The sequence below is a fragment of the Zalophus californianus genome, chromosome 8 (genome assembly GCF_009762305.2).
Source record: "Zalophus californianus isolate mZalCal1 chromosome 8, mZalCal1.pri.v2, whole genome shotgun sequence".
NCBI lineage: Eukaryota > Metazoa > Chordata > Mammalia > Carnivora > Otariidae > Zalophus > Zalophus californianus.
This window is the reverse complement of record NC_045602.1, coordinates 53,873,962-53,891,300: the sequence shown is the minus strand read 5'-3', so window position 1 is coordinate 53,891,300 and position 17,339 is coordinate 53,873,962. Positions and strand designations below refer to the sequence as shown.

At 40.6% G+C, this 17,339-nt stretch overlaps 1 protein-coding gene across 1 annotated transcript; it reads left to right on the top strand.

Annotated features, from left to right (window-relative positions):
- The first annotated feature begins 8,366 nt into the window (after positions 1-8,366).
- GKN1 (gastrokine 1) lies at positions 8,367-13,680 on the top strand. The gene is made up of 6 exons (XM_027624044.1): positions 8,367-8,396; positions 10,314-10,367; positions 10,699-10,836; positions 11,758-11,868; positions 12,731-12,878; positions 13,527-13,680. Exons 1-6 carry the CDS (start codon positions 8,385-8,387, stop codon positions 13,619-13,621), a joined length of 558 nt encoding a protein of 185 aa, XP_027479845.1. The 5' UTR covers positions 8,367-8,384; the 3' UTR covers positions 13,622-13,680.
- Positions 13,681-17,339: the final 3,659 nt, after the last annotated feature.

Below are 17,339 nucleotides of genomic sequence, written 5' to 3'. Positions count from 1 at the left end.
GATTGTTGGAGTGGATCAAAAATAAGACCCAGCTGAATGCAAACTGGTGTAGCCACTGTGGAAAACAGCATGGAGTTACCTCAAAAAGTCAAAAATTGGACTACCCTATGATCCAGCAGTCACACTGCTGGGTATTTATTCAAAGAATACAAAAACACTAATTCAAAGGATACATGCACCCCTATGTTTATATCAGCATTATTCACAATAGCCCAACATGGAAGCAGCCCAAGTGTCCGTTGATTGATGAATGGATAAAGAACAAGTGGCATGCATATATATATATATCTATAATTCAACCCTAAAAGGAATGAAATCTTGCCATTTGCAAGGATGGATTTGAATGGATGGACCTACAGAGTATCAAGCTAAGCAAAGTGAGGCAGTCAGAGAAAGACAAATGCTATATAATTTCACTCACATGTGGAACTTAAGAAACAAAACAGATGAAAAAGGAAACACAAAAGAGAGAGAAGGAGAGACAAACCAAGAAACAGACTTTTAACTATAGAGAACAAACTGATGGTTACCCCGGCGGGGGAGGGGAGGAGGGGGTGGAAAAAAATGATGGGGATTAAAGAGTGCACCTGTCATGATGGGCACTGGGTGATGTATAGAATTGTTGAATCACTATATTGTACATCTGAAACTAATGTAATACTGTATGTTAACTACACTGGAATTTAAAATAAAAAATAAAACAAAAATAAGACAGAACTATATATTATATGCAAAAAAGCCATTTTAGGGGTGCCTGGGTGGCTCAGTCAGTTAAGCTTCTGCCTTTGGCTCAGGTCATGATCTCCGGGTCCTGGGATCAAGCCCCACATTGCGCTCCCTACTCAGCTGGGAGTCTGCTTCTCCCTCTCCCTCTGCCCCTTCCCCTCACTTGTGTGCGCTCTCTCTCTCAAAAAAAAGCTATTTTAATATAAAGACACAGACAGGTTAGAAGTAAAGGGGTGAAGAAAGATATACCATCTAACACTAATTTAAAAAAAAAAAAACTGGAGTACCTGTATTAATTTTAGACAAAGCAGACTTCAGAGCAAAAAAACTTTATCAGTGATAAAGAAGGGCATCACACCATGATAAAGGGTTCATTTCCTCAGGAAGATATAATGATCTTTGATATGCATGCACCTAAAAACAGAGTATCAAAATACATGAGGCAAAAACTTAAGAGAAAGGCAATGAGAAATAAAGAAACCCACTATTCTAGACTTTACTACCCCTTTTTCAGTATTGATGGATCAAACAGGCATAAAATCTATAAGGATATGGATGAACTGAACAGCACCATCAATCAATTGGATCTAATTGACACATAGAATATTTCATTCTGAAACAACGGTATACATGTTCTTCTTAAGCTCATAGGAAACATTCACTGGGAAAGACCAAATTCTGAGCCATAAAACACACTTTAACAATATAAAAGAATAGAATCATACAAAGTAGTAGTAGTCTACACAATGGAATTAAAGTAGAAATCAATACAAAAAGGTAACTGGGAAATCCCCAAATATTTGAAGACAAAATGATACACTTCTACGTAACACACAGATCAAAAAGAGGCTCAAAAGACGTAAAAAGGAAATATGGTAAGAGGTTAACAGTGATTATTTCTGCATAGTAAACTGATACGTCAATTATTTTCTTTGATAATTTTCTATATTCTCTACAATTTCCTATGAGTTACTTTTATGATCAGGGGCGGGGGGGGGAGTTTAGTTTATTTTTAAAAAGAAACACTGAAAAGGTAGCATTTAGAGGCCGCGGTGACAGTTGTGTAAAGATGGGAAAGGGGTGAGGAAGCAGAGTTGAGGACAGCTGAGGTGCCTGTCTTGATTGCCTAATAGTTAAAAATGCCGTTAAACTACATATAAGTTATAGAAACACAGCACGTTGGGGGACTAATGCAAATGTTTTGGTTTGGAGTCATCTAATACACACGTTTGTAAAGTAATATCTGAAGCTTGGTGGGGTTTGGTCTGTTCTTCCAACACATAGAAGTGGCTCGTGTGTTCAGAATGGAGGAGCTTCCAGAGAAAACAAGAGGGATGATCAGAGAGGAGGGTCAAGGTAGAATCCAACACCAACATTAAAGGGACAGATGGAAGAAGAGAGGCAAGCCATCGTTTGGGTGGTGGAAGGAGCAGTTGAAGAGCAAATGCGAGAGAGGGGTGTTAATAGAGGTTAGGAGAAGAGAATTTGAAAAAAGAAGAGATTCTCAGGGTCAAAAAGTACGAAGAGGTCAAATCACATGAGTACTGAACAGACACCAGCACATCCAAGAGTTCAGGGTTGGGCTCCTTGCCCTGCTCAGTCTGAGTCCCAGCACTACGGGTTATCCCTCGGACCTGAGGCCAGATTGCAGGGGATCCAGCTGTGACTGGGAGGTGAGGAAATGGAATCAGAAAAATCTACATGATTCTTTTAAGAGATATAAAGGAGGGGGTACCTGGGTGGCTCAGTTGGTTAAGCGTCTGCTTTTGGCTCAGGTCATGATCTCAGGGTCCTAGGATTGAGCCCCGCATTGGGCTCCCTGCTCAGCGGGGAGCCTGCTTCTCCCTCTGCCTCTGCCTGCCGCTCCCCCTGCTCTCCCCATCACCCGACAAATAAATAAATAAAATTTTTAAAAGAGAGATGTAAAGGGAAGGGGAGATATAAGCTTTCTGTATGAGGAAGGTAGAGCTAAGGGAAGGTTTTTATGTTCGGTTTAGGCTCATTTTTTTAGTATTGGGGAGATTTTCCCATACAAACCAGAAAGAAATAGCAAACCAATAAGCGGATATTGACATTTGAGAAAAAAGACATCTACCTAATGGAGGAAGGTGGGAATCAGAGGTGGGAGAGGCAGGAAGTAGGATAACCCATGGGCCAAGGCTCCAGGCCCCCAGTACATCCTCCACTGACCCAGTGGATTTACTTACAAAAACACAGATCCAAAAATAAAATTATTAAAAATTTCAAGATGGCAACAGCAAAGCATTCGACTCAAGTGTGGGACTCTGAGTGCGAGCCCCGTGTGACTACATGCGTCCCATGTCCGTGAAGCCAGCCCTGTCTCTCATATAGCTTATAGGATCTTGGAGTAAGAGCACTGGTGGTTTGGCAACTTTGAATCGTCTGTGGTATTTGTGCCTAACTGGGGTATTGCCTAAGTTGTGCCTAAGCATGGCGCCTTGTTGGTAATTGATTATTTTTCAATATGAGAAAATATGAGAATATGAGAAATATGAGAAAGGATGGTAGGCCTGGTGACCCTGTGTTGAGCAGCAAATGAAAAAACTTTCCTGGCCTGGATGAGGGGAGTTGGTTCTTCCTTAAAACCCTCAGAAGAAAAAGTACACTCCAGAGTAAGCCCCAGTGGATACGTTTTATTAAGCATTTCCAGGAACTGGAGGCTGGGGTGTGGGTAGGAAAAGAGTATATAATGGAATAAACATGAAAATTCAGAATTCCCTGAGGCACCTCTGAAAATCCAATATCTTCATCTAAGGACATGTTCCTCCAGGAGTGGAAAGATGACACGTGTATGTATATTTTCTACCTGAGATGTAAAAAGGAAACCAGATAAGTCACCCTGCAGAAAACTCAAGGATTCACAAAATCCCGCTTTATGGTTCTGTGGCCTTAGGGCCAGTCCTTGACTATGGCCTTCTGCTCCTGCCAGCAAAGCCGTGGACGCAGTTCAGTTCGGGGGCGCTGGGTCCTCTCAAGACCTGGGCCCTCGGTACGGCCCCGCAGCTACTGCTCAGGGGTCCTCCCCGTGTGGGGTTGGACTTGCAGCTTCTAGGGTTGAGTTCAGCCCTCCCCATGCCTCACTGCTGTGGGGGAAGGAACACAACTTCCACATGGGTGTTTTTACACCACTTTCTCTGAATTGCTCCAATGTGAACACTGAACACGGAAGGATTGTTCTTATTTCCGAGTCATCTATGAGAGAATTATAAAAGCAACATGTTACTTCACTTGGCGATTTCTATTCCTCATGTGGTCATATTTTCTCCAGCTCCTTTTTAGGATGGAAGTACTTAACCAGGTCCGATTGTCCTTCATGATGACAAAAAAATGAAGTTATTTACCAAAATTCTCTTTATCTCTACTTTCATACATTTTACACAAATGATGTTATCACTCTGGAGACCTTCTTTGAGCAAGATTTTTCCAAACCCTGTTGACAACCCTCTAACACTCAAGGTTAACGACAGATCTGAGGCATAACGTATCACTGATGGCCTCTAAGGGGATCCAAAATGTTTGGCAAATGCAACTGGACAGGCATGCAAGCAGCAACAGAAAGGCAGAGTCACATAGATTTTGGAGAGCAAGGGTCTCTTGGAAACAACAAAAAGGAAGGGCTCTATGATGCCCCAGGAAAAGAGCTTCCTCCACTTTGCTGTAATTTGAAACGAATATCTTTCCTATACAAAAACAACTATGGAATAAGCATGGCTTTTCTGGAATTGGAAGCTTTTTAGCAATGATCATGAAGTGTTACTTTACATGGCCCTGTTGCTGTTTTTTTGGACGTGGCGTTCCTGGCCACAGGTGCATATGGAAGATTTGACAGCCACAGGTGCATATGGAAGATTTGACACCAGGACAGCCCTGCCACAGCCCCATCGCTGTAGCCACAGGACGGAAACTAGGGTCTGAGCTGCAGGCCACTACCCTGAGACCATGAGCGGGCAGGAGTTTCTGACCCCCCCCCGGGATGACCTAATGTGTTCAGACTTTGCAATCAACCACCTGACTTGGGGCTGTCACAAAGAATGTCCAGTGGGTGTGTAGGGTGCTCAGAAAACAGTAAAGGCAGAGAAATTAGGAAGAAATCTCTGCATGGAGGGGCTTCCACACTCAAGCCACTCAATTATGGTGGACGTCGAACAGGCTGAAGGTCAGCTGAACCCTAAATATCGGAAAATGGGGGAAGGGTTTAAGGGAAAAACAAGATTACTGAGGGCTTCCTGGATGTTAATGACGTCGAGGTCCGCCCATTAACACATCTACTCAGGAGAGGGAATCTTGAAGGAGGACATTTAATGAGGAGAAAGGTCCTGTAAGTAAACATTCTCTTCTACTCAGAGAAAAAGAAGGAAAATAAAAGTTTGTCTGTGGGGAAGCTCTGAAAGGCCCTCCAGATTTACGGGATGAGCGTATCACAGGCAGAACTGCATTCCCTGTTTGTTCCACACAAAGGAGTTCCCACCCAGCTTGACAGGACAGGATGTGGGGTAAAGTGAGGCCTTGGGCGAGTGAGCCATGAGATAAAATGATGATTAGGGCTTGCCTCTTGGCGTGGCTCAGCATCCAGTTCTGCGAGCAAGGCAGGGCCTATTTGTTCATGGGCTGGTTTGCCCCACACTAATCCCAGGGCACTGGGCCACACCATCTCCTGGGACTCCCTTGGTATGTAACCATGACCAATGCAAGGCAGCACCTCTCCAGCTGGCTCCAAAAGTCAGAATGAGGAAACTAATGCATTTTTTTTATTCTTCTAGCTTGAGCATCTCCTTTATGCAATTCTAATTTTTTTAAAGATTTATTTATTTATTTTGAGAGAGAGAGAGAGCATGCTTATGAGAGTGGGTGGGGATGGGCAGAGGGAGAGAATCTCCAGCAGACTCCCTGCTGAGCATGGAGACAGACCTGGGGCTCGATCTCAAGAGGCTGAGATCATGACCTGAGCCAAAACCAAGAGTCAGATGCTCAAACCACTGAGCCACCCCGGCGCCCCACAATTCTTATTTTTAAAATGGGCATATTGCGCATGATGTGTATGCTAGTATATTCTAGGTCCTATGGAGGTGACAAAACATTTGACGTGTTCTTTCTCCCATGGGAGGGTAAGAAACATACAAAACATTGGTGCGAGGGAACAAGAGACTCGCTCACACTTCCTTAGGACTTTTGGCCTTAGATGAGACAAGGGTTGAGGTTAGGGTTGATCCCCTTGCCCCCCACCAACTCTGGCACATTCATAAATACCACACAAAGTACAGAGGAAAAAGTTCTTCTGATTTTTGGAGCCACGGAAATAATATTGTATAAAGGAGGAATTTCTTCTCTTTTATAGGAAATCTAAGGCCTAGAGGGTAAGAGACTCATATAAAGAAGGAAGCAGAACAGAATCTAGGTCTCCTGGCCCCTAGTTCCAACTAGTAGCTCCCCAAATGGATTTTCATATCCAGGATGTATCCTCAGAAGCAGCACAATTGTTAGTCTCCCTGAGGAAGGCACCCCCCAGGGATGTTAATAGGCATTAGGAAAAGTAAATCAGTAGAAAAGGTCAATTATGCTCAATTAAATTTAGGGGAATCTGGATGAAACAACATGACATAGATTTCTCCCCTACAGATTTTCTTAGCACACTTGATATATGAATGTAAATTGTCAGTCTTTAAGAGGGGCATTATTGGACTCTGAACTCTATCTATCTATCCATCTATCCATCTATCTATCATCTATCTATTTTACAATCTATTTCCTGGAATATCCTCCACACCAGCATTTCACAGGCCCACTGGAAAAAATGTCAACCTTGAATCTTTGATAAGGTCTGACACGCAAAAAGTGTGCTAGGCTGTACCCATATACAAAAGTGACTACCCATGGCTGGGTCTAAAACACCATGCTGCTCCTTCTTTGACTTTGCAGTGATGTGACAGTTCTTAAAGCAGATGAAGCTCTCTTCACATATGTCTTCCCCCCTCCCCAAGCTTATTGATCTTTTGCAGCTAAAGAATAAAGTTTGCAAGAAATTAGTGGACACATTAAAATGTTCATTAAAATGGACAATATCTTGTCACAGCTATACTAATCCACTTACCTTTTCAAAGAGGTGTTTCTAGTGAATCAAGCTTTATAACTACGTAACCCCTTCCTAAGTTCCAATCCACACATAAAAGGACAATCATGAGCTCAGAAAGGCTTCCAAAGAAGACGTTTATGAATCAGTGATAAGTGAAATACAGTTTTCCTCTGTGGCAATTTGCTTTAGTAGATTCAATGTATAGGAGAAAGTAGAAAAAAATTAAAACTTTAATTCAACTCCAAGACTGTTTTGAGCGTCTACTTGTTAGGCCAAGTGACAGTTTCTACTCTCTGCTTCTGCTGAAAATATTTTTTTATTATTTTGACATAATTTCTGAAAATTAAGTTATCTAGAAGCGAATGAAAGGAGAGATTGCTTTTATAGCTCCAGGAAAAAAAAAAAAAATAAAGTTCCCCCTAAGAGGTAGAAAAGGTATGTTGGAAGGGGTGGTATTTAAGCTGGGCCTTGACAAATGAATCGTAGTTCACTAATTAGAGAAAAGCAGAGGGTACCATGCCAAGGTGGGACAACAGCATGCACAAAGGCATAGAAGCATGAAACATTGTGAATATTCCAGCGGGATCTCTGGTGTGGCTGGAATATAGGAGTATGGCATGGAGTGATACAGAGGGGGAGGCTTTGGAAACCTTATTATAAAGGACCCTCTGTGCCATTCCAGTGAGTTTAAAGTTCATCCTACAGGCTGCCAGTGAACATTTCTATGCATAGTAGAGTCGTGTGTATTTATAGATGTACTTCAGAAAGATCACCTTAGGAAAAATGTGCTGGAATATGAGAGATTGGTGAACAGAGTGATCTATCACACAGCTATTATAAAAGTTCTGGTAAAAGGAGCTGTGGGCAAGACCAGAGTTGAGAGGCCCTTCTGAGACAAAATGACAAGGTTTAGTTAAGTGCCCTGATGTGGTGGCGAGAAGACATTGCTGAAGACAGGCCCCAGGTTTTCTGGCTGCATGCGTAGTACTCTCTGTGTACTATGTATGGTAGGTGATACCACTGGGAGAGCTCCAGAGTGCAGAAAAGGATGCAGGTGTGCAGGGAGCTGGGAATAGAACCATTTTGCCTAAGCTAAACCATCAAGATGGGTTCAGAGAAAGGTACAGGAGAGGAAACGATTCCCACATCCTTCCCGGAGCTGCCATCTGCAAGGCCCAGGGTGCCCCCAGTTTCTCATCTACGGTCTTGTTCGATTTTAGGGATTATTCTTGTTCTGACTCTGAGTGACCCCAATACGTAAAATACCCACACCCACAGCTGCAGTTGGACCAGAAGTTATCATAAACCATATTGAGTTTGTTGTGATATCTTCAACAGAAAGTCAACTTGGCTCCATGTCAAAGTGCCTTGACAAACAGGTCGATATTCCCAAAGGCTTCCTGGTACGCTGGATTGTGGCACAGATAGGGAAAATGGAGAAAGATAAATCTTTGGCCCAACCTAGTCACGCCTAGTTTGAGTAAAGCTGGGTAAGTACAAATATGAGAAGTGTTCTTGTCTGAGTTCATTCCTGCCTTCTCTACTCCTTTGCTTTGGTGAAACCAAGATGAAGCTCTCAGTGAGTAGATTTTTCCTTTTGAATTTATTATCTTCTCATTAGAGACTGTTAACATTTTGAGCTAAGGGGGGGTCTGCTTCTTAGGACAATCTCACCGTGATGGAAAATTTGTTTAAAAAAAAAAATCTCCTTTCGTGTCATTGAATCGTGGCAATTACAAGCATCTCTGTGGAGAATGATAGTTATACTGGGAGCAGACAGCTGTCTGAACACTGGATCCCTTGCTGTCTTAATAAAATTACCTTCCAGTCCTCCTGATTCAGGGCTGGTCACAAAGCAGGCAGTCCCTAAGCCCTAGTAAAAGCCTGATCTTTCTCCACATTCTTGAATTCCCCTTCTGACCAAAACTGCTGAGCATGCTCAGGGAAGATGAAAAGCTAATCATCAAATGAGTTGGGTGAGAGACTGTCACATTCTCTGCTGTGAAATGGATCTCCAAGTAAGAATGGCTTGCTTGAACCCTGACCATAGTCATTTATCCATGAAAACAACTGAAGCGTGAAGCTAGTGCAGCATCTCACCTGTGGCTCCAGATAAAAGGCTGAGAGTGTGGTAGGTAGACCACAAAATTCCACCAAAGTAACTGGCGGTACTGTGTGTCCCTTATAACAAAATGCAGAGGGGCTAGACATCCGATGAATATTTTCATGCTTTAACATACTAAACACTATATTATAGCAGCCTCTGCTTCAGAGTGGAGTTGCAAATGTAAAATGATTATCTAGAAATAAGTTCTAATAACAGCACAGTTCAAAAAAAAAAAAAAAAGGAGCTCCGAGCCCAGGTCAGATGTGGTTTCTCTCCTAGTTCTGTCGAGAACAAGGGGTATCATTTTAGCCAATACAACCTAGGCCACGTTACTTAACATCTGAAGCTCAATTTCCTCATATGTGAAAGGACTGCACGGTACTAGTAGATCTCTAAAATTTCCCCCACCTCTCACTATTTAGGAGACTAATTTTTACCTCCTTCTTAAACTATCAGGAGAAAAATAAAGCAAATAAAAGAATTACCTTGAATCACCAGGGCAGATCTAAGAGCAATTTGTCTCATTTCCAGGCCAAGGAAATGAGAATGGGACTAGGAATCGGGCACCTACATAAAGCTCTGTGTTCTGATAACTAATGGCATGTGCCCACTGACAAATGACTAACCCAGGTACCTGGGGACAGTGGCAGACTTCCTTTCTGTCAACCACACTTGACAGCCAGACCTCTTCACCCTCAGTATCTCAGCCACAGCTGCCAGGTTGCTTACTAATCCATTGCTTTAAAAAAAATTTTCTTTTAGATAAAAAGAGTACCTTTTTTTAAAAGTATTTTATTTATTTATTTGACAGAGTAAGAGAGCACAAGCAGGCAGAACAGTAGAGGGAGAGGGAGAAGCAGGCTCCCCGCTGAGCAGGGACCCCCATGTGGGGCTCGATCCCAGGACCCTGGGATCACGACCTGAGCCGAAGGCAGACGCTTAACCGACTGAGCCACCCGGGCGCCCCAAAAGAGTACGTTTCTTTCTTAGGAGGTCTATGAAGGAAGGAAAGCAACCCAGATCAAATAAGAAAATTAAATCATTTTTGGACATAATTCTCAGAACCTATATGCATTTTCATATCGTGTATGCTATTCATTTTCAAATATGTTCTTCAATATACTGATACTGCATAGTTTTTTCATAAGGGCTACATTAATAATTCTAAAACTATATACCACAATAACATGATTACTACAAGTAATTAACCTACAATCTTACACTATCATGAAAACTTTCTATGGTTGAAAAGAAATCAAAGGTCAAAGAAGAAAAGACAGACCACTCAACAGAGTGGTAAAATTAGTATTTTTTATAAGCTTGGGTAGAGAAAGAAGAGGACACTGTTTTGTCATGTGATAGTAGACCAATGTTACTTACGATTTTTAGGTTGTCTTCGCTGGACTTCTTGGAGTCTTTCTGACCCCAGCCCTTGCTTTCACTGTAAGTGTTAAACTTTTTATTTTTTTTATAAAATTTTTTAAAGACTTTACTTATTTATTTGAGAGACAGAGAGAAAGACAGAGAGACCATAAGAGAGAGAGCATGAGCAGGGTGAGGAGAGGCAGAGGGAGAAGCAGGCCTCCCGCGAAGCAGGGAGCCCGAGGTGGAGCTCGATCCCAGGACCCCGGGACCATAACCTAAGCGGAAGGCCGATGCTTAACCGACTGAGCCACACAGGCGCCCCAGTATTAAACTTTTTAAAGTGCATTACTAAAATGCATTTGCAAAGAAATGTGGTATTAAATCACTGTCAATTTCTTATCAATTTCAGGATATCAGCATTGGCGGTAACAGCAACAGTGGCACAAGTGGGCAGCAGTCAGTGAGTGTCAACAACGAGCACAATGTTGCAAACGTGGACAACAACAGCGGTTGGGACTCCTGGAATACCCTCTGGGACTATAACACTGTAGGTAGCCCACATACAACTTCCATTCTTTACAAATACGATGTTTCTTTTTTAACAACAACAAAAATGTCTGCTAACCATAAAAGAGTTAAAAATAAAGTAATTTCTAACTGTACATAAGCATAGACTTGTAAGTCAAAGTGCCTATTTTGGTCACCCAGTCGATATAACCCCTATTAATGTTTCCCACAATCAGTTAAAATTCAAACCCATGAACAGTAATTAGGATCTGCTATGTCCAAGGGATTGTGGGGGCTGTTAGACAAATATGAACATCCTTGTGCCTTCCCTGAAGATACTCTTTGTAATGAGGAGAGCCCTGCACAATATCACTGTTGCCTATCTCAGTCCATCTGCAATTTCCTTCTAAAAAGACAGAAATGGACATTTCACCTGTAGCTAAAAAAAAAAAAAAGTAAATGTAAATGACAATACTAATTGGTAAGAGAAGCAAAAATCCAAAACCAAACCAAAACAACAGTTGGCTCTGCTCTGCAATTACTAGTTTTTTATTTAACAAACTTTGTACTTTGAAAAAGGCAACTCTTTATCATTTCAGTTTTATCATGTGGGCCATTAGAAAACCAATCCCTGTCTGACCTGTCTCCTTGAAATGTTGCAAAGATCAAATGAGAGTAAAATGTGATAGCAATTTAAAGTTTATTTCAGCAAAACAGACATGTGGAGTGACTCCACACTAGAACCTGAAGGTAAAGCAACGAGTTAGACTCTAGGTCTCTGCCCTCCACCCTTACAAATGTTAGCAACAGATACGATTGCAAAACAGGGCAGGATTCCGCGCTCTCATGTGAGTTCATCATAATCTTGGAGTTCCATTTCCCTCTGCTGGTCAAACTGATTTTTGGTAAGAAAAGCTCCTTGGGGAACCTACTTCCTACTATCTACCATCTTCTTCACCAGAACTTTGCTGCAACCAGACTCTTTGGCAAGAAGAAATGCGTTGTGCACAGAATGAACAAGGACGTCATGCCCTCTCTTCAAACTCTTGATGCACTGGTCAAGGAAAAGAAGGTATAAATAAAAATCTTTTTAATTTGGCTCAAGGGAGGTCTTAGGAGTGCCAGTAAATAATGAGGTCACAGTCATTTCCTCTTGACCACAGTACGTTGTAACGTGCGGCACAAAAAGGGAACAGGAGCTGGTAATTGCCTGAGAAGAGGGAGCTGCTACCACACTCAGTGCTGTGGATCCCACCTGCTTTTCCTGTTAGAGGAGCAAAGATCTGCTCAAGCCAATGGGAGCTGTCTCCACTTCTCCAAGTACATTTGCCCACAAGAGTCGGGTTGCGGTTATTAGATTTAGAAACAAAAATAGAGGATACCCAGTTAAGTTGGAGTTTCAAATAAACGATGGATAGCTTTTAAGCTTAAGCATGTCCTATGCAATATTTAGGACACACTTATGCCAAAAAATGATTTGTTTATCTAAAATTCAAATATAACTGAGTGTCCTGTATTTTACCTGGCAACCCTAGTTGGGTGGGGAGAGAAGACCCATTGCTCTTTAAAATGTTTGCCTGAGTTCATATTTCTATAACTGATAAATAGGCATCTTTCATTGACCGGGTAGAGAAAATCAACTCCATTCTCAGAAACTGATTATTATATAGCTCGATCCAAGAAATACAAAGTGACCAAATGAGGTCCAAGCTTCAGAATAAATTTAGCCTCAGACTTTTGCTTTTATGAGAAGCTGAGGTTTCACATCAGCTAAATCTTTTGGGACACAGAAATTCCGAGATATACAGGGTTGAGACTGATGATGAAAAAAAAAACTGTAGCCAAGCAATAGCCCCTGCTGACCTGGTACCCAGCCCTCATTCAACAAACCACTGGACTGGGCACTCATTCTCTCTCTTCATTTCCACACTCAGCTTCAGGGTAATGGACCAGGAGGACCACCTCCCAAGGACCTGATGTACTCAATCAACTCTGAAGAAGTCAAGGACCTGAGCAAGTTAGGAAAACCCATTGCTAACATGTGCAGGGGAATTCCAACATACATGGCTGAGGAGATTGAAAGTGAGTAGCCTTTCAATGGTGCACTCCAAGTTATTGCTGATGGAATTGTCAGACTATTCTTGGGCATGTCCACAGAAGACACCGATCACTCAGCACTCGCTTTGTGCTTTAAGTGTGCTAAATTAGTAGCTCCTGCCGGCAGTCTTACATGATCAGTTATTGTTATTCTCTCTTTCTGGATGAGGAAACTGAGGTACAGGGAGAGGTCATAAGTCTCTTGTCTGCATCAGTCCCAAGCATTCTGGCTTTGGATTCTGTGCTCTTCACCATTGGGAAATACTGCCTTTCAAGAGTGGATCTGGAATTACTGCAAGATATATTTAGAGGAATGCATGAATTGCTAAGGGAAAAGAGAATGCCAATAGAATTTATTGACTTTTTACAGCTCAATCACTTAATTTCTGCACCTTCAAAGAATAACTTGCACAAAAACAAAGTATCCACCTACCTTAATATAACAGCAACTTTCCAGATCTCTGAATTGATAGATTAAATCTAGATGGATAGCTAGACAGATGATAGAGATAGGCAGATTGATCTTGAAATTACTACATAGCTAGTTTGGAAACTGTGTGACAGTAAAAAAAAAAAAAGAAGAAGAGTCTTTGAAAAGATATTGATAACAGTTTCTTCTTTTCTTTTTACCAGGGGCAAGCCTGTTCTTTTCCTCAGAAAAGTGCTTCAGTGCTAATATAATCTGGATTCTGAACATTTCCTTCTGTGAAGGAACAGTGGAGAATTAAAAAAAAAAAAGTCACTTTGAGTTTAGTCATCAGAATAGTTGATGCAAAAAAAATGGGTTCTGATGCTTGTTATCATGTCGTTCTGAAACGTTTTCTGCTAGTTATGCTTGGCTTCTTTAAGTTTCAATAAACTACTTAGCACTAAATTCCTTATGATTCATATTTGGAATGCACAGGCTCAAAAGTGCAATGTGGTGATAGCAAGTTGTCAGAGTGCATTAGACCCAACTGTTAGCCTATATTCAGGTCCCGTCCCTTATAAAGAAGCCCTTCAGATGCTTTGGGTAGTACTAACCACAGTTCTGGGAATGAATCCAAGACAATCCAGCTGCTCCGAAGACTGCTCCACAGTTGATGTGCACAGTAACGTTTCAGACCAGCAAGGGCAGAAATCCACTCAAAGCAGCTTACACTGGAAAAGGGGGCAGGGGTTATTGCAAGGATATTAGAATATCTAAAGTAATCTTCAGGCAGGAAAATCAAAGAGACTGGAACCAGGAGCTATATTGAGATCAAGACCCAAGTCTCCTTCTCTCTCCCAGAAGCCACTTACTAGTTCTTCCCTGTTCCTCTTTAAATTCTGCTTCTCTCTTTCTTTCCCTCCCTCAACTCCCATGTTTACATGTCTTTCCCGCTCAAGAGGTAATGTCTAATTCTTTTGAGTCCCAATTCTAATTTTCCTTGACCCTGTTTGGTTCAAGGGCCTACAACCTGCCAGGGGAGTGGAGTCACATGGTATAGGTGCAACAACAGGGTCTTTGCTGAAGGAGAAAGATCTCAGAAAAAACAGAGACTCCAAATGTTGTGCGTGACAGTATGAAACTCAGTTCATTTTTTTTAATGCTCCCATACATATTTTTAAATCCCGATGCCATAAGAGGATACCTAATCCATTCTAATGTCTTCAGATGGGATATCCTTAAAGAACCATAGCAACAACCACAAAAAAGACATTGATTCCCACCATTTGGAAAAATGCAATATTTATCAGGCCTTATTGGGAAACAATTACAATAATTTTATTTATCCTGAGGCAATTCCATTGTTATTCACATGACTGTACTGCCAGAGCAGTAGAATTTCCAAAATACCCTGAAGCCATGATATGTGGAAACCCACATGATCAAAGATCAAGGCCTTAGATACTGCCCTATCACTGTGAGTGAGAAAGAGAGAAACCTGTGATTCACAAACTGGATACAATGTCATGTAACTGACTTTTGGGAACTGATGAATCCCAAGTTTCTTAGAAGAATTATCTAGTCACTATTTCAGGGTAAGAAATTAAATTTACTAAGAAGATACAAAAATTCTAGATTATATATACCTATCAAAATATATTGCTCAGTCAGTTAAGCATCTACCTTCTGCTCAGGTCATGATCTCAGGGTCCTGGGATCAAGCCCCGCATTGGGCTCCCTGCTCAGAGGGGAGTCTGCTTCTCCCTCTCCCTCTGTCCCTCCCCCACTCATTTTCTCTCTCTCTCTCCCTCTCATAAATAAATAAAATCTTTAAATATATATATACATATATGTGTATATATATTAAGGAAAAATTGTAAGAATTACTGGAGAATTTAATAATCTCACTGTCTTAAAGATTTTAACACATATCTTTCAATAAATTATAGATGAAGCAGCTAAAAATATAAAAACATTTAACAGAACTAACAAGCTTATTTTAATGAACACAATTAGAACACTTCAGAATGCATATTATTCTTAAGTATGTATGAGACATTTACAAATACTGATCACATGCCAAGGCACAAATCAGATCTCAAAAAATTTCAAATGATTGGCATCACAAAGAACACATTCTTCTGCCTTCAAGTTAATTAAGAGAACAAATATTCACTTCTAAATAAAACAAGATAGTTGTATTTGTTTTGAAAGTAGGCAGCATATTTCTAAATAACACATGAGCCAAAGAAGAATTCATGATGAAAGTGGAATGCATTTAAAACTGGGCAATAATGAAAACACTACATATCAAAACCTTATGAGTGGCAACTATAGCAATGGATAGAGGAAAATTTATACTCTGAACATTCATTTCATAAAAGAAGAAAGGTTGAAAATTGAATCAAAAATTCAAGTTTGGGGCATCTGGGTGGCTCAGTCATTGGGCATCTGCCTTCGGCTCAGGTCATGATCTCAGGGTCCTGGGATGGAGCCCCGCGTCGGGCTCCCTGCTCAGCAGGAAGCCTGTTTCTCCCTCTCCCACTCCCCCTGCTTGTGTTCCCTCTCTCGCTGTCTCTCTCTCTCTCTCTGTCAAATAAATAAATAAATAATCTATAAAAAATATTTAAAAATTCAACTTTAAAAATGAGGGAAAAGCATAAAATATCCAAAATAAATAGGAGGGAAGAAATAATGTTGACAATAGTTAATAAAATAGAAAAAGATATATGATGTAAGACTCAACAAAGTCAAAACTTAGTGCCTTGGAAAGGCATAAAATTGACAAACTTTAGGTAGAAATGACCAGAAATCCAAAAAGAAATAAGTGGAGTGAATCTAAAAAAATAAAACCAAAAACAAATGACTAAACAAACAAAAAGCAGACTTAGGTCTATAACTACGGAGAACAAACTGATGGTTGCCAGAAGGGAGGAGGCTGGAGCTTTGGCAACATGGGAGAAGGGTAGCAGGAGGGACAAGCTTCTGGTTATGGAATGAAGAAGTCACAGGAATAAAAGGCGTAGTGTAAGGAAGACAGTGATACTGTAGTAACATTGTAATACTGTAGTAACACTGTAACGCGATAGATGGTAGCTGCACCTGTGAACAAAGCATAATGTAAAAACTTGTCGAATCACTGTTAGGCACCTAATGTAACATTGTGTGTCAACTACAAATTTTTTAATTAACTAATTAATTTTTAAGATAAATCACCATCAACGCTAGAAACAAACAAACAAAAAGATACTAAGCTATAGATGCCACAGATACTGAGATGCTAATAAAATGATGTTGTGAACAACTCTGTATCAATAAATTTGAAAGCCTAAGTGAATTGAATTTCTAGAGAAAAAAACCTACCAAAGCTCACTTGAGAAGAAATATAGAGCCTGAATAATTCTATAACCAGTAATGGAAATGGTTCAGAAGTTTAAAAATTTTACACAAGAAAATTCCAGGCCAAGGTGGTTTTTATACTGAGATTTAACAAAACTTGAAAATGCAGATTATTCTAATCTTATAAAACTATTCAAATGTATGGGTGGGGGTTGGCGGGGGCCGGGGAGCAGGGGGAGCACTCTCCAACTCATTTCATGAGAATACTGTTAACTTGATTCCAAAACCTGACAGGGATTGTATGAGAAAAGAAAAGTACAGGACAATCTCTGTTATGAATATTGATGCAAAATGTCTTAACAAAATTATAGCAAATCAATTGAGCAAAGTGTAGAAAAGATTGAATGTAGCACGACCATGTTGGATTTTTCCTAGGAATGCAAGTTGGTTTGATATTAGGAAGTTAATAATGTAATTTGCCACACTGAAAGATCAAAAGACAACAATTTATGATGTATCTCAATAGGAGCAAAATTCATAATAAACAAATAATTCTCAGAAGATTTAAAATCAAAAGAAACTTTATTAATCTAAGATTATCTAAAAAAAAACTACTGTATCATGTAAAACAATGAAAACATTCCTCTTAAGACAAGAAATAAGACAAATGCTTGTCATCAAAACTTCTAGAAACATTG

What these genes read in the sequence shown, in the direction of transcription:
- GKN1 (XM_027624044.1), top strand. An exon ending in CACTGGTCAAGGAAAAGAAG is followed by an intron (nt 11,869 to 12,730) that starts GTATAAATAAAA and finishes TTCCACACTCAG; the next exon opens with CTTCAGGGTAATGGACCAGG. An exon ending in CATGGCTGAGGAGATTGAAA is followed by an intron (nt 12,879 to 13,526) that starts GTGAGTAGCCTT and finishes TCTTTTTACCAG; the next exon opens with GGGCAAGCCTGTTCTTTTCC.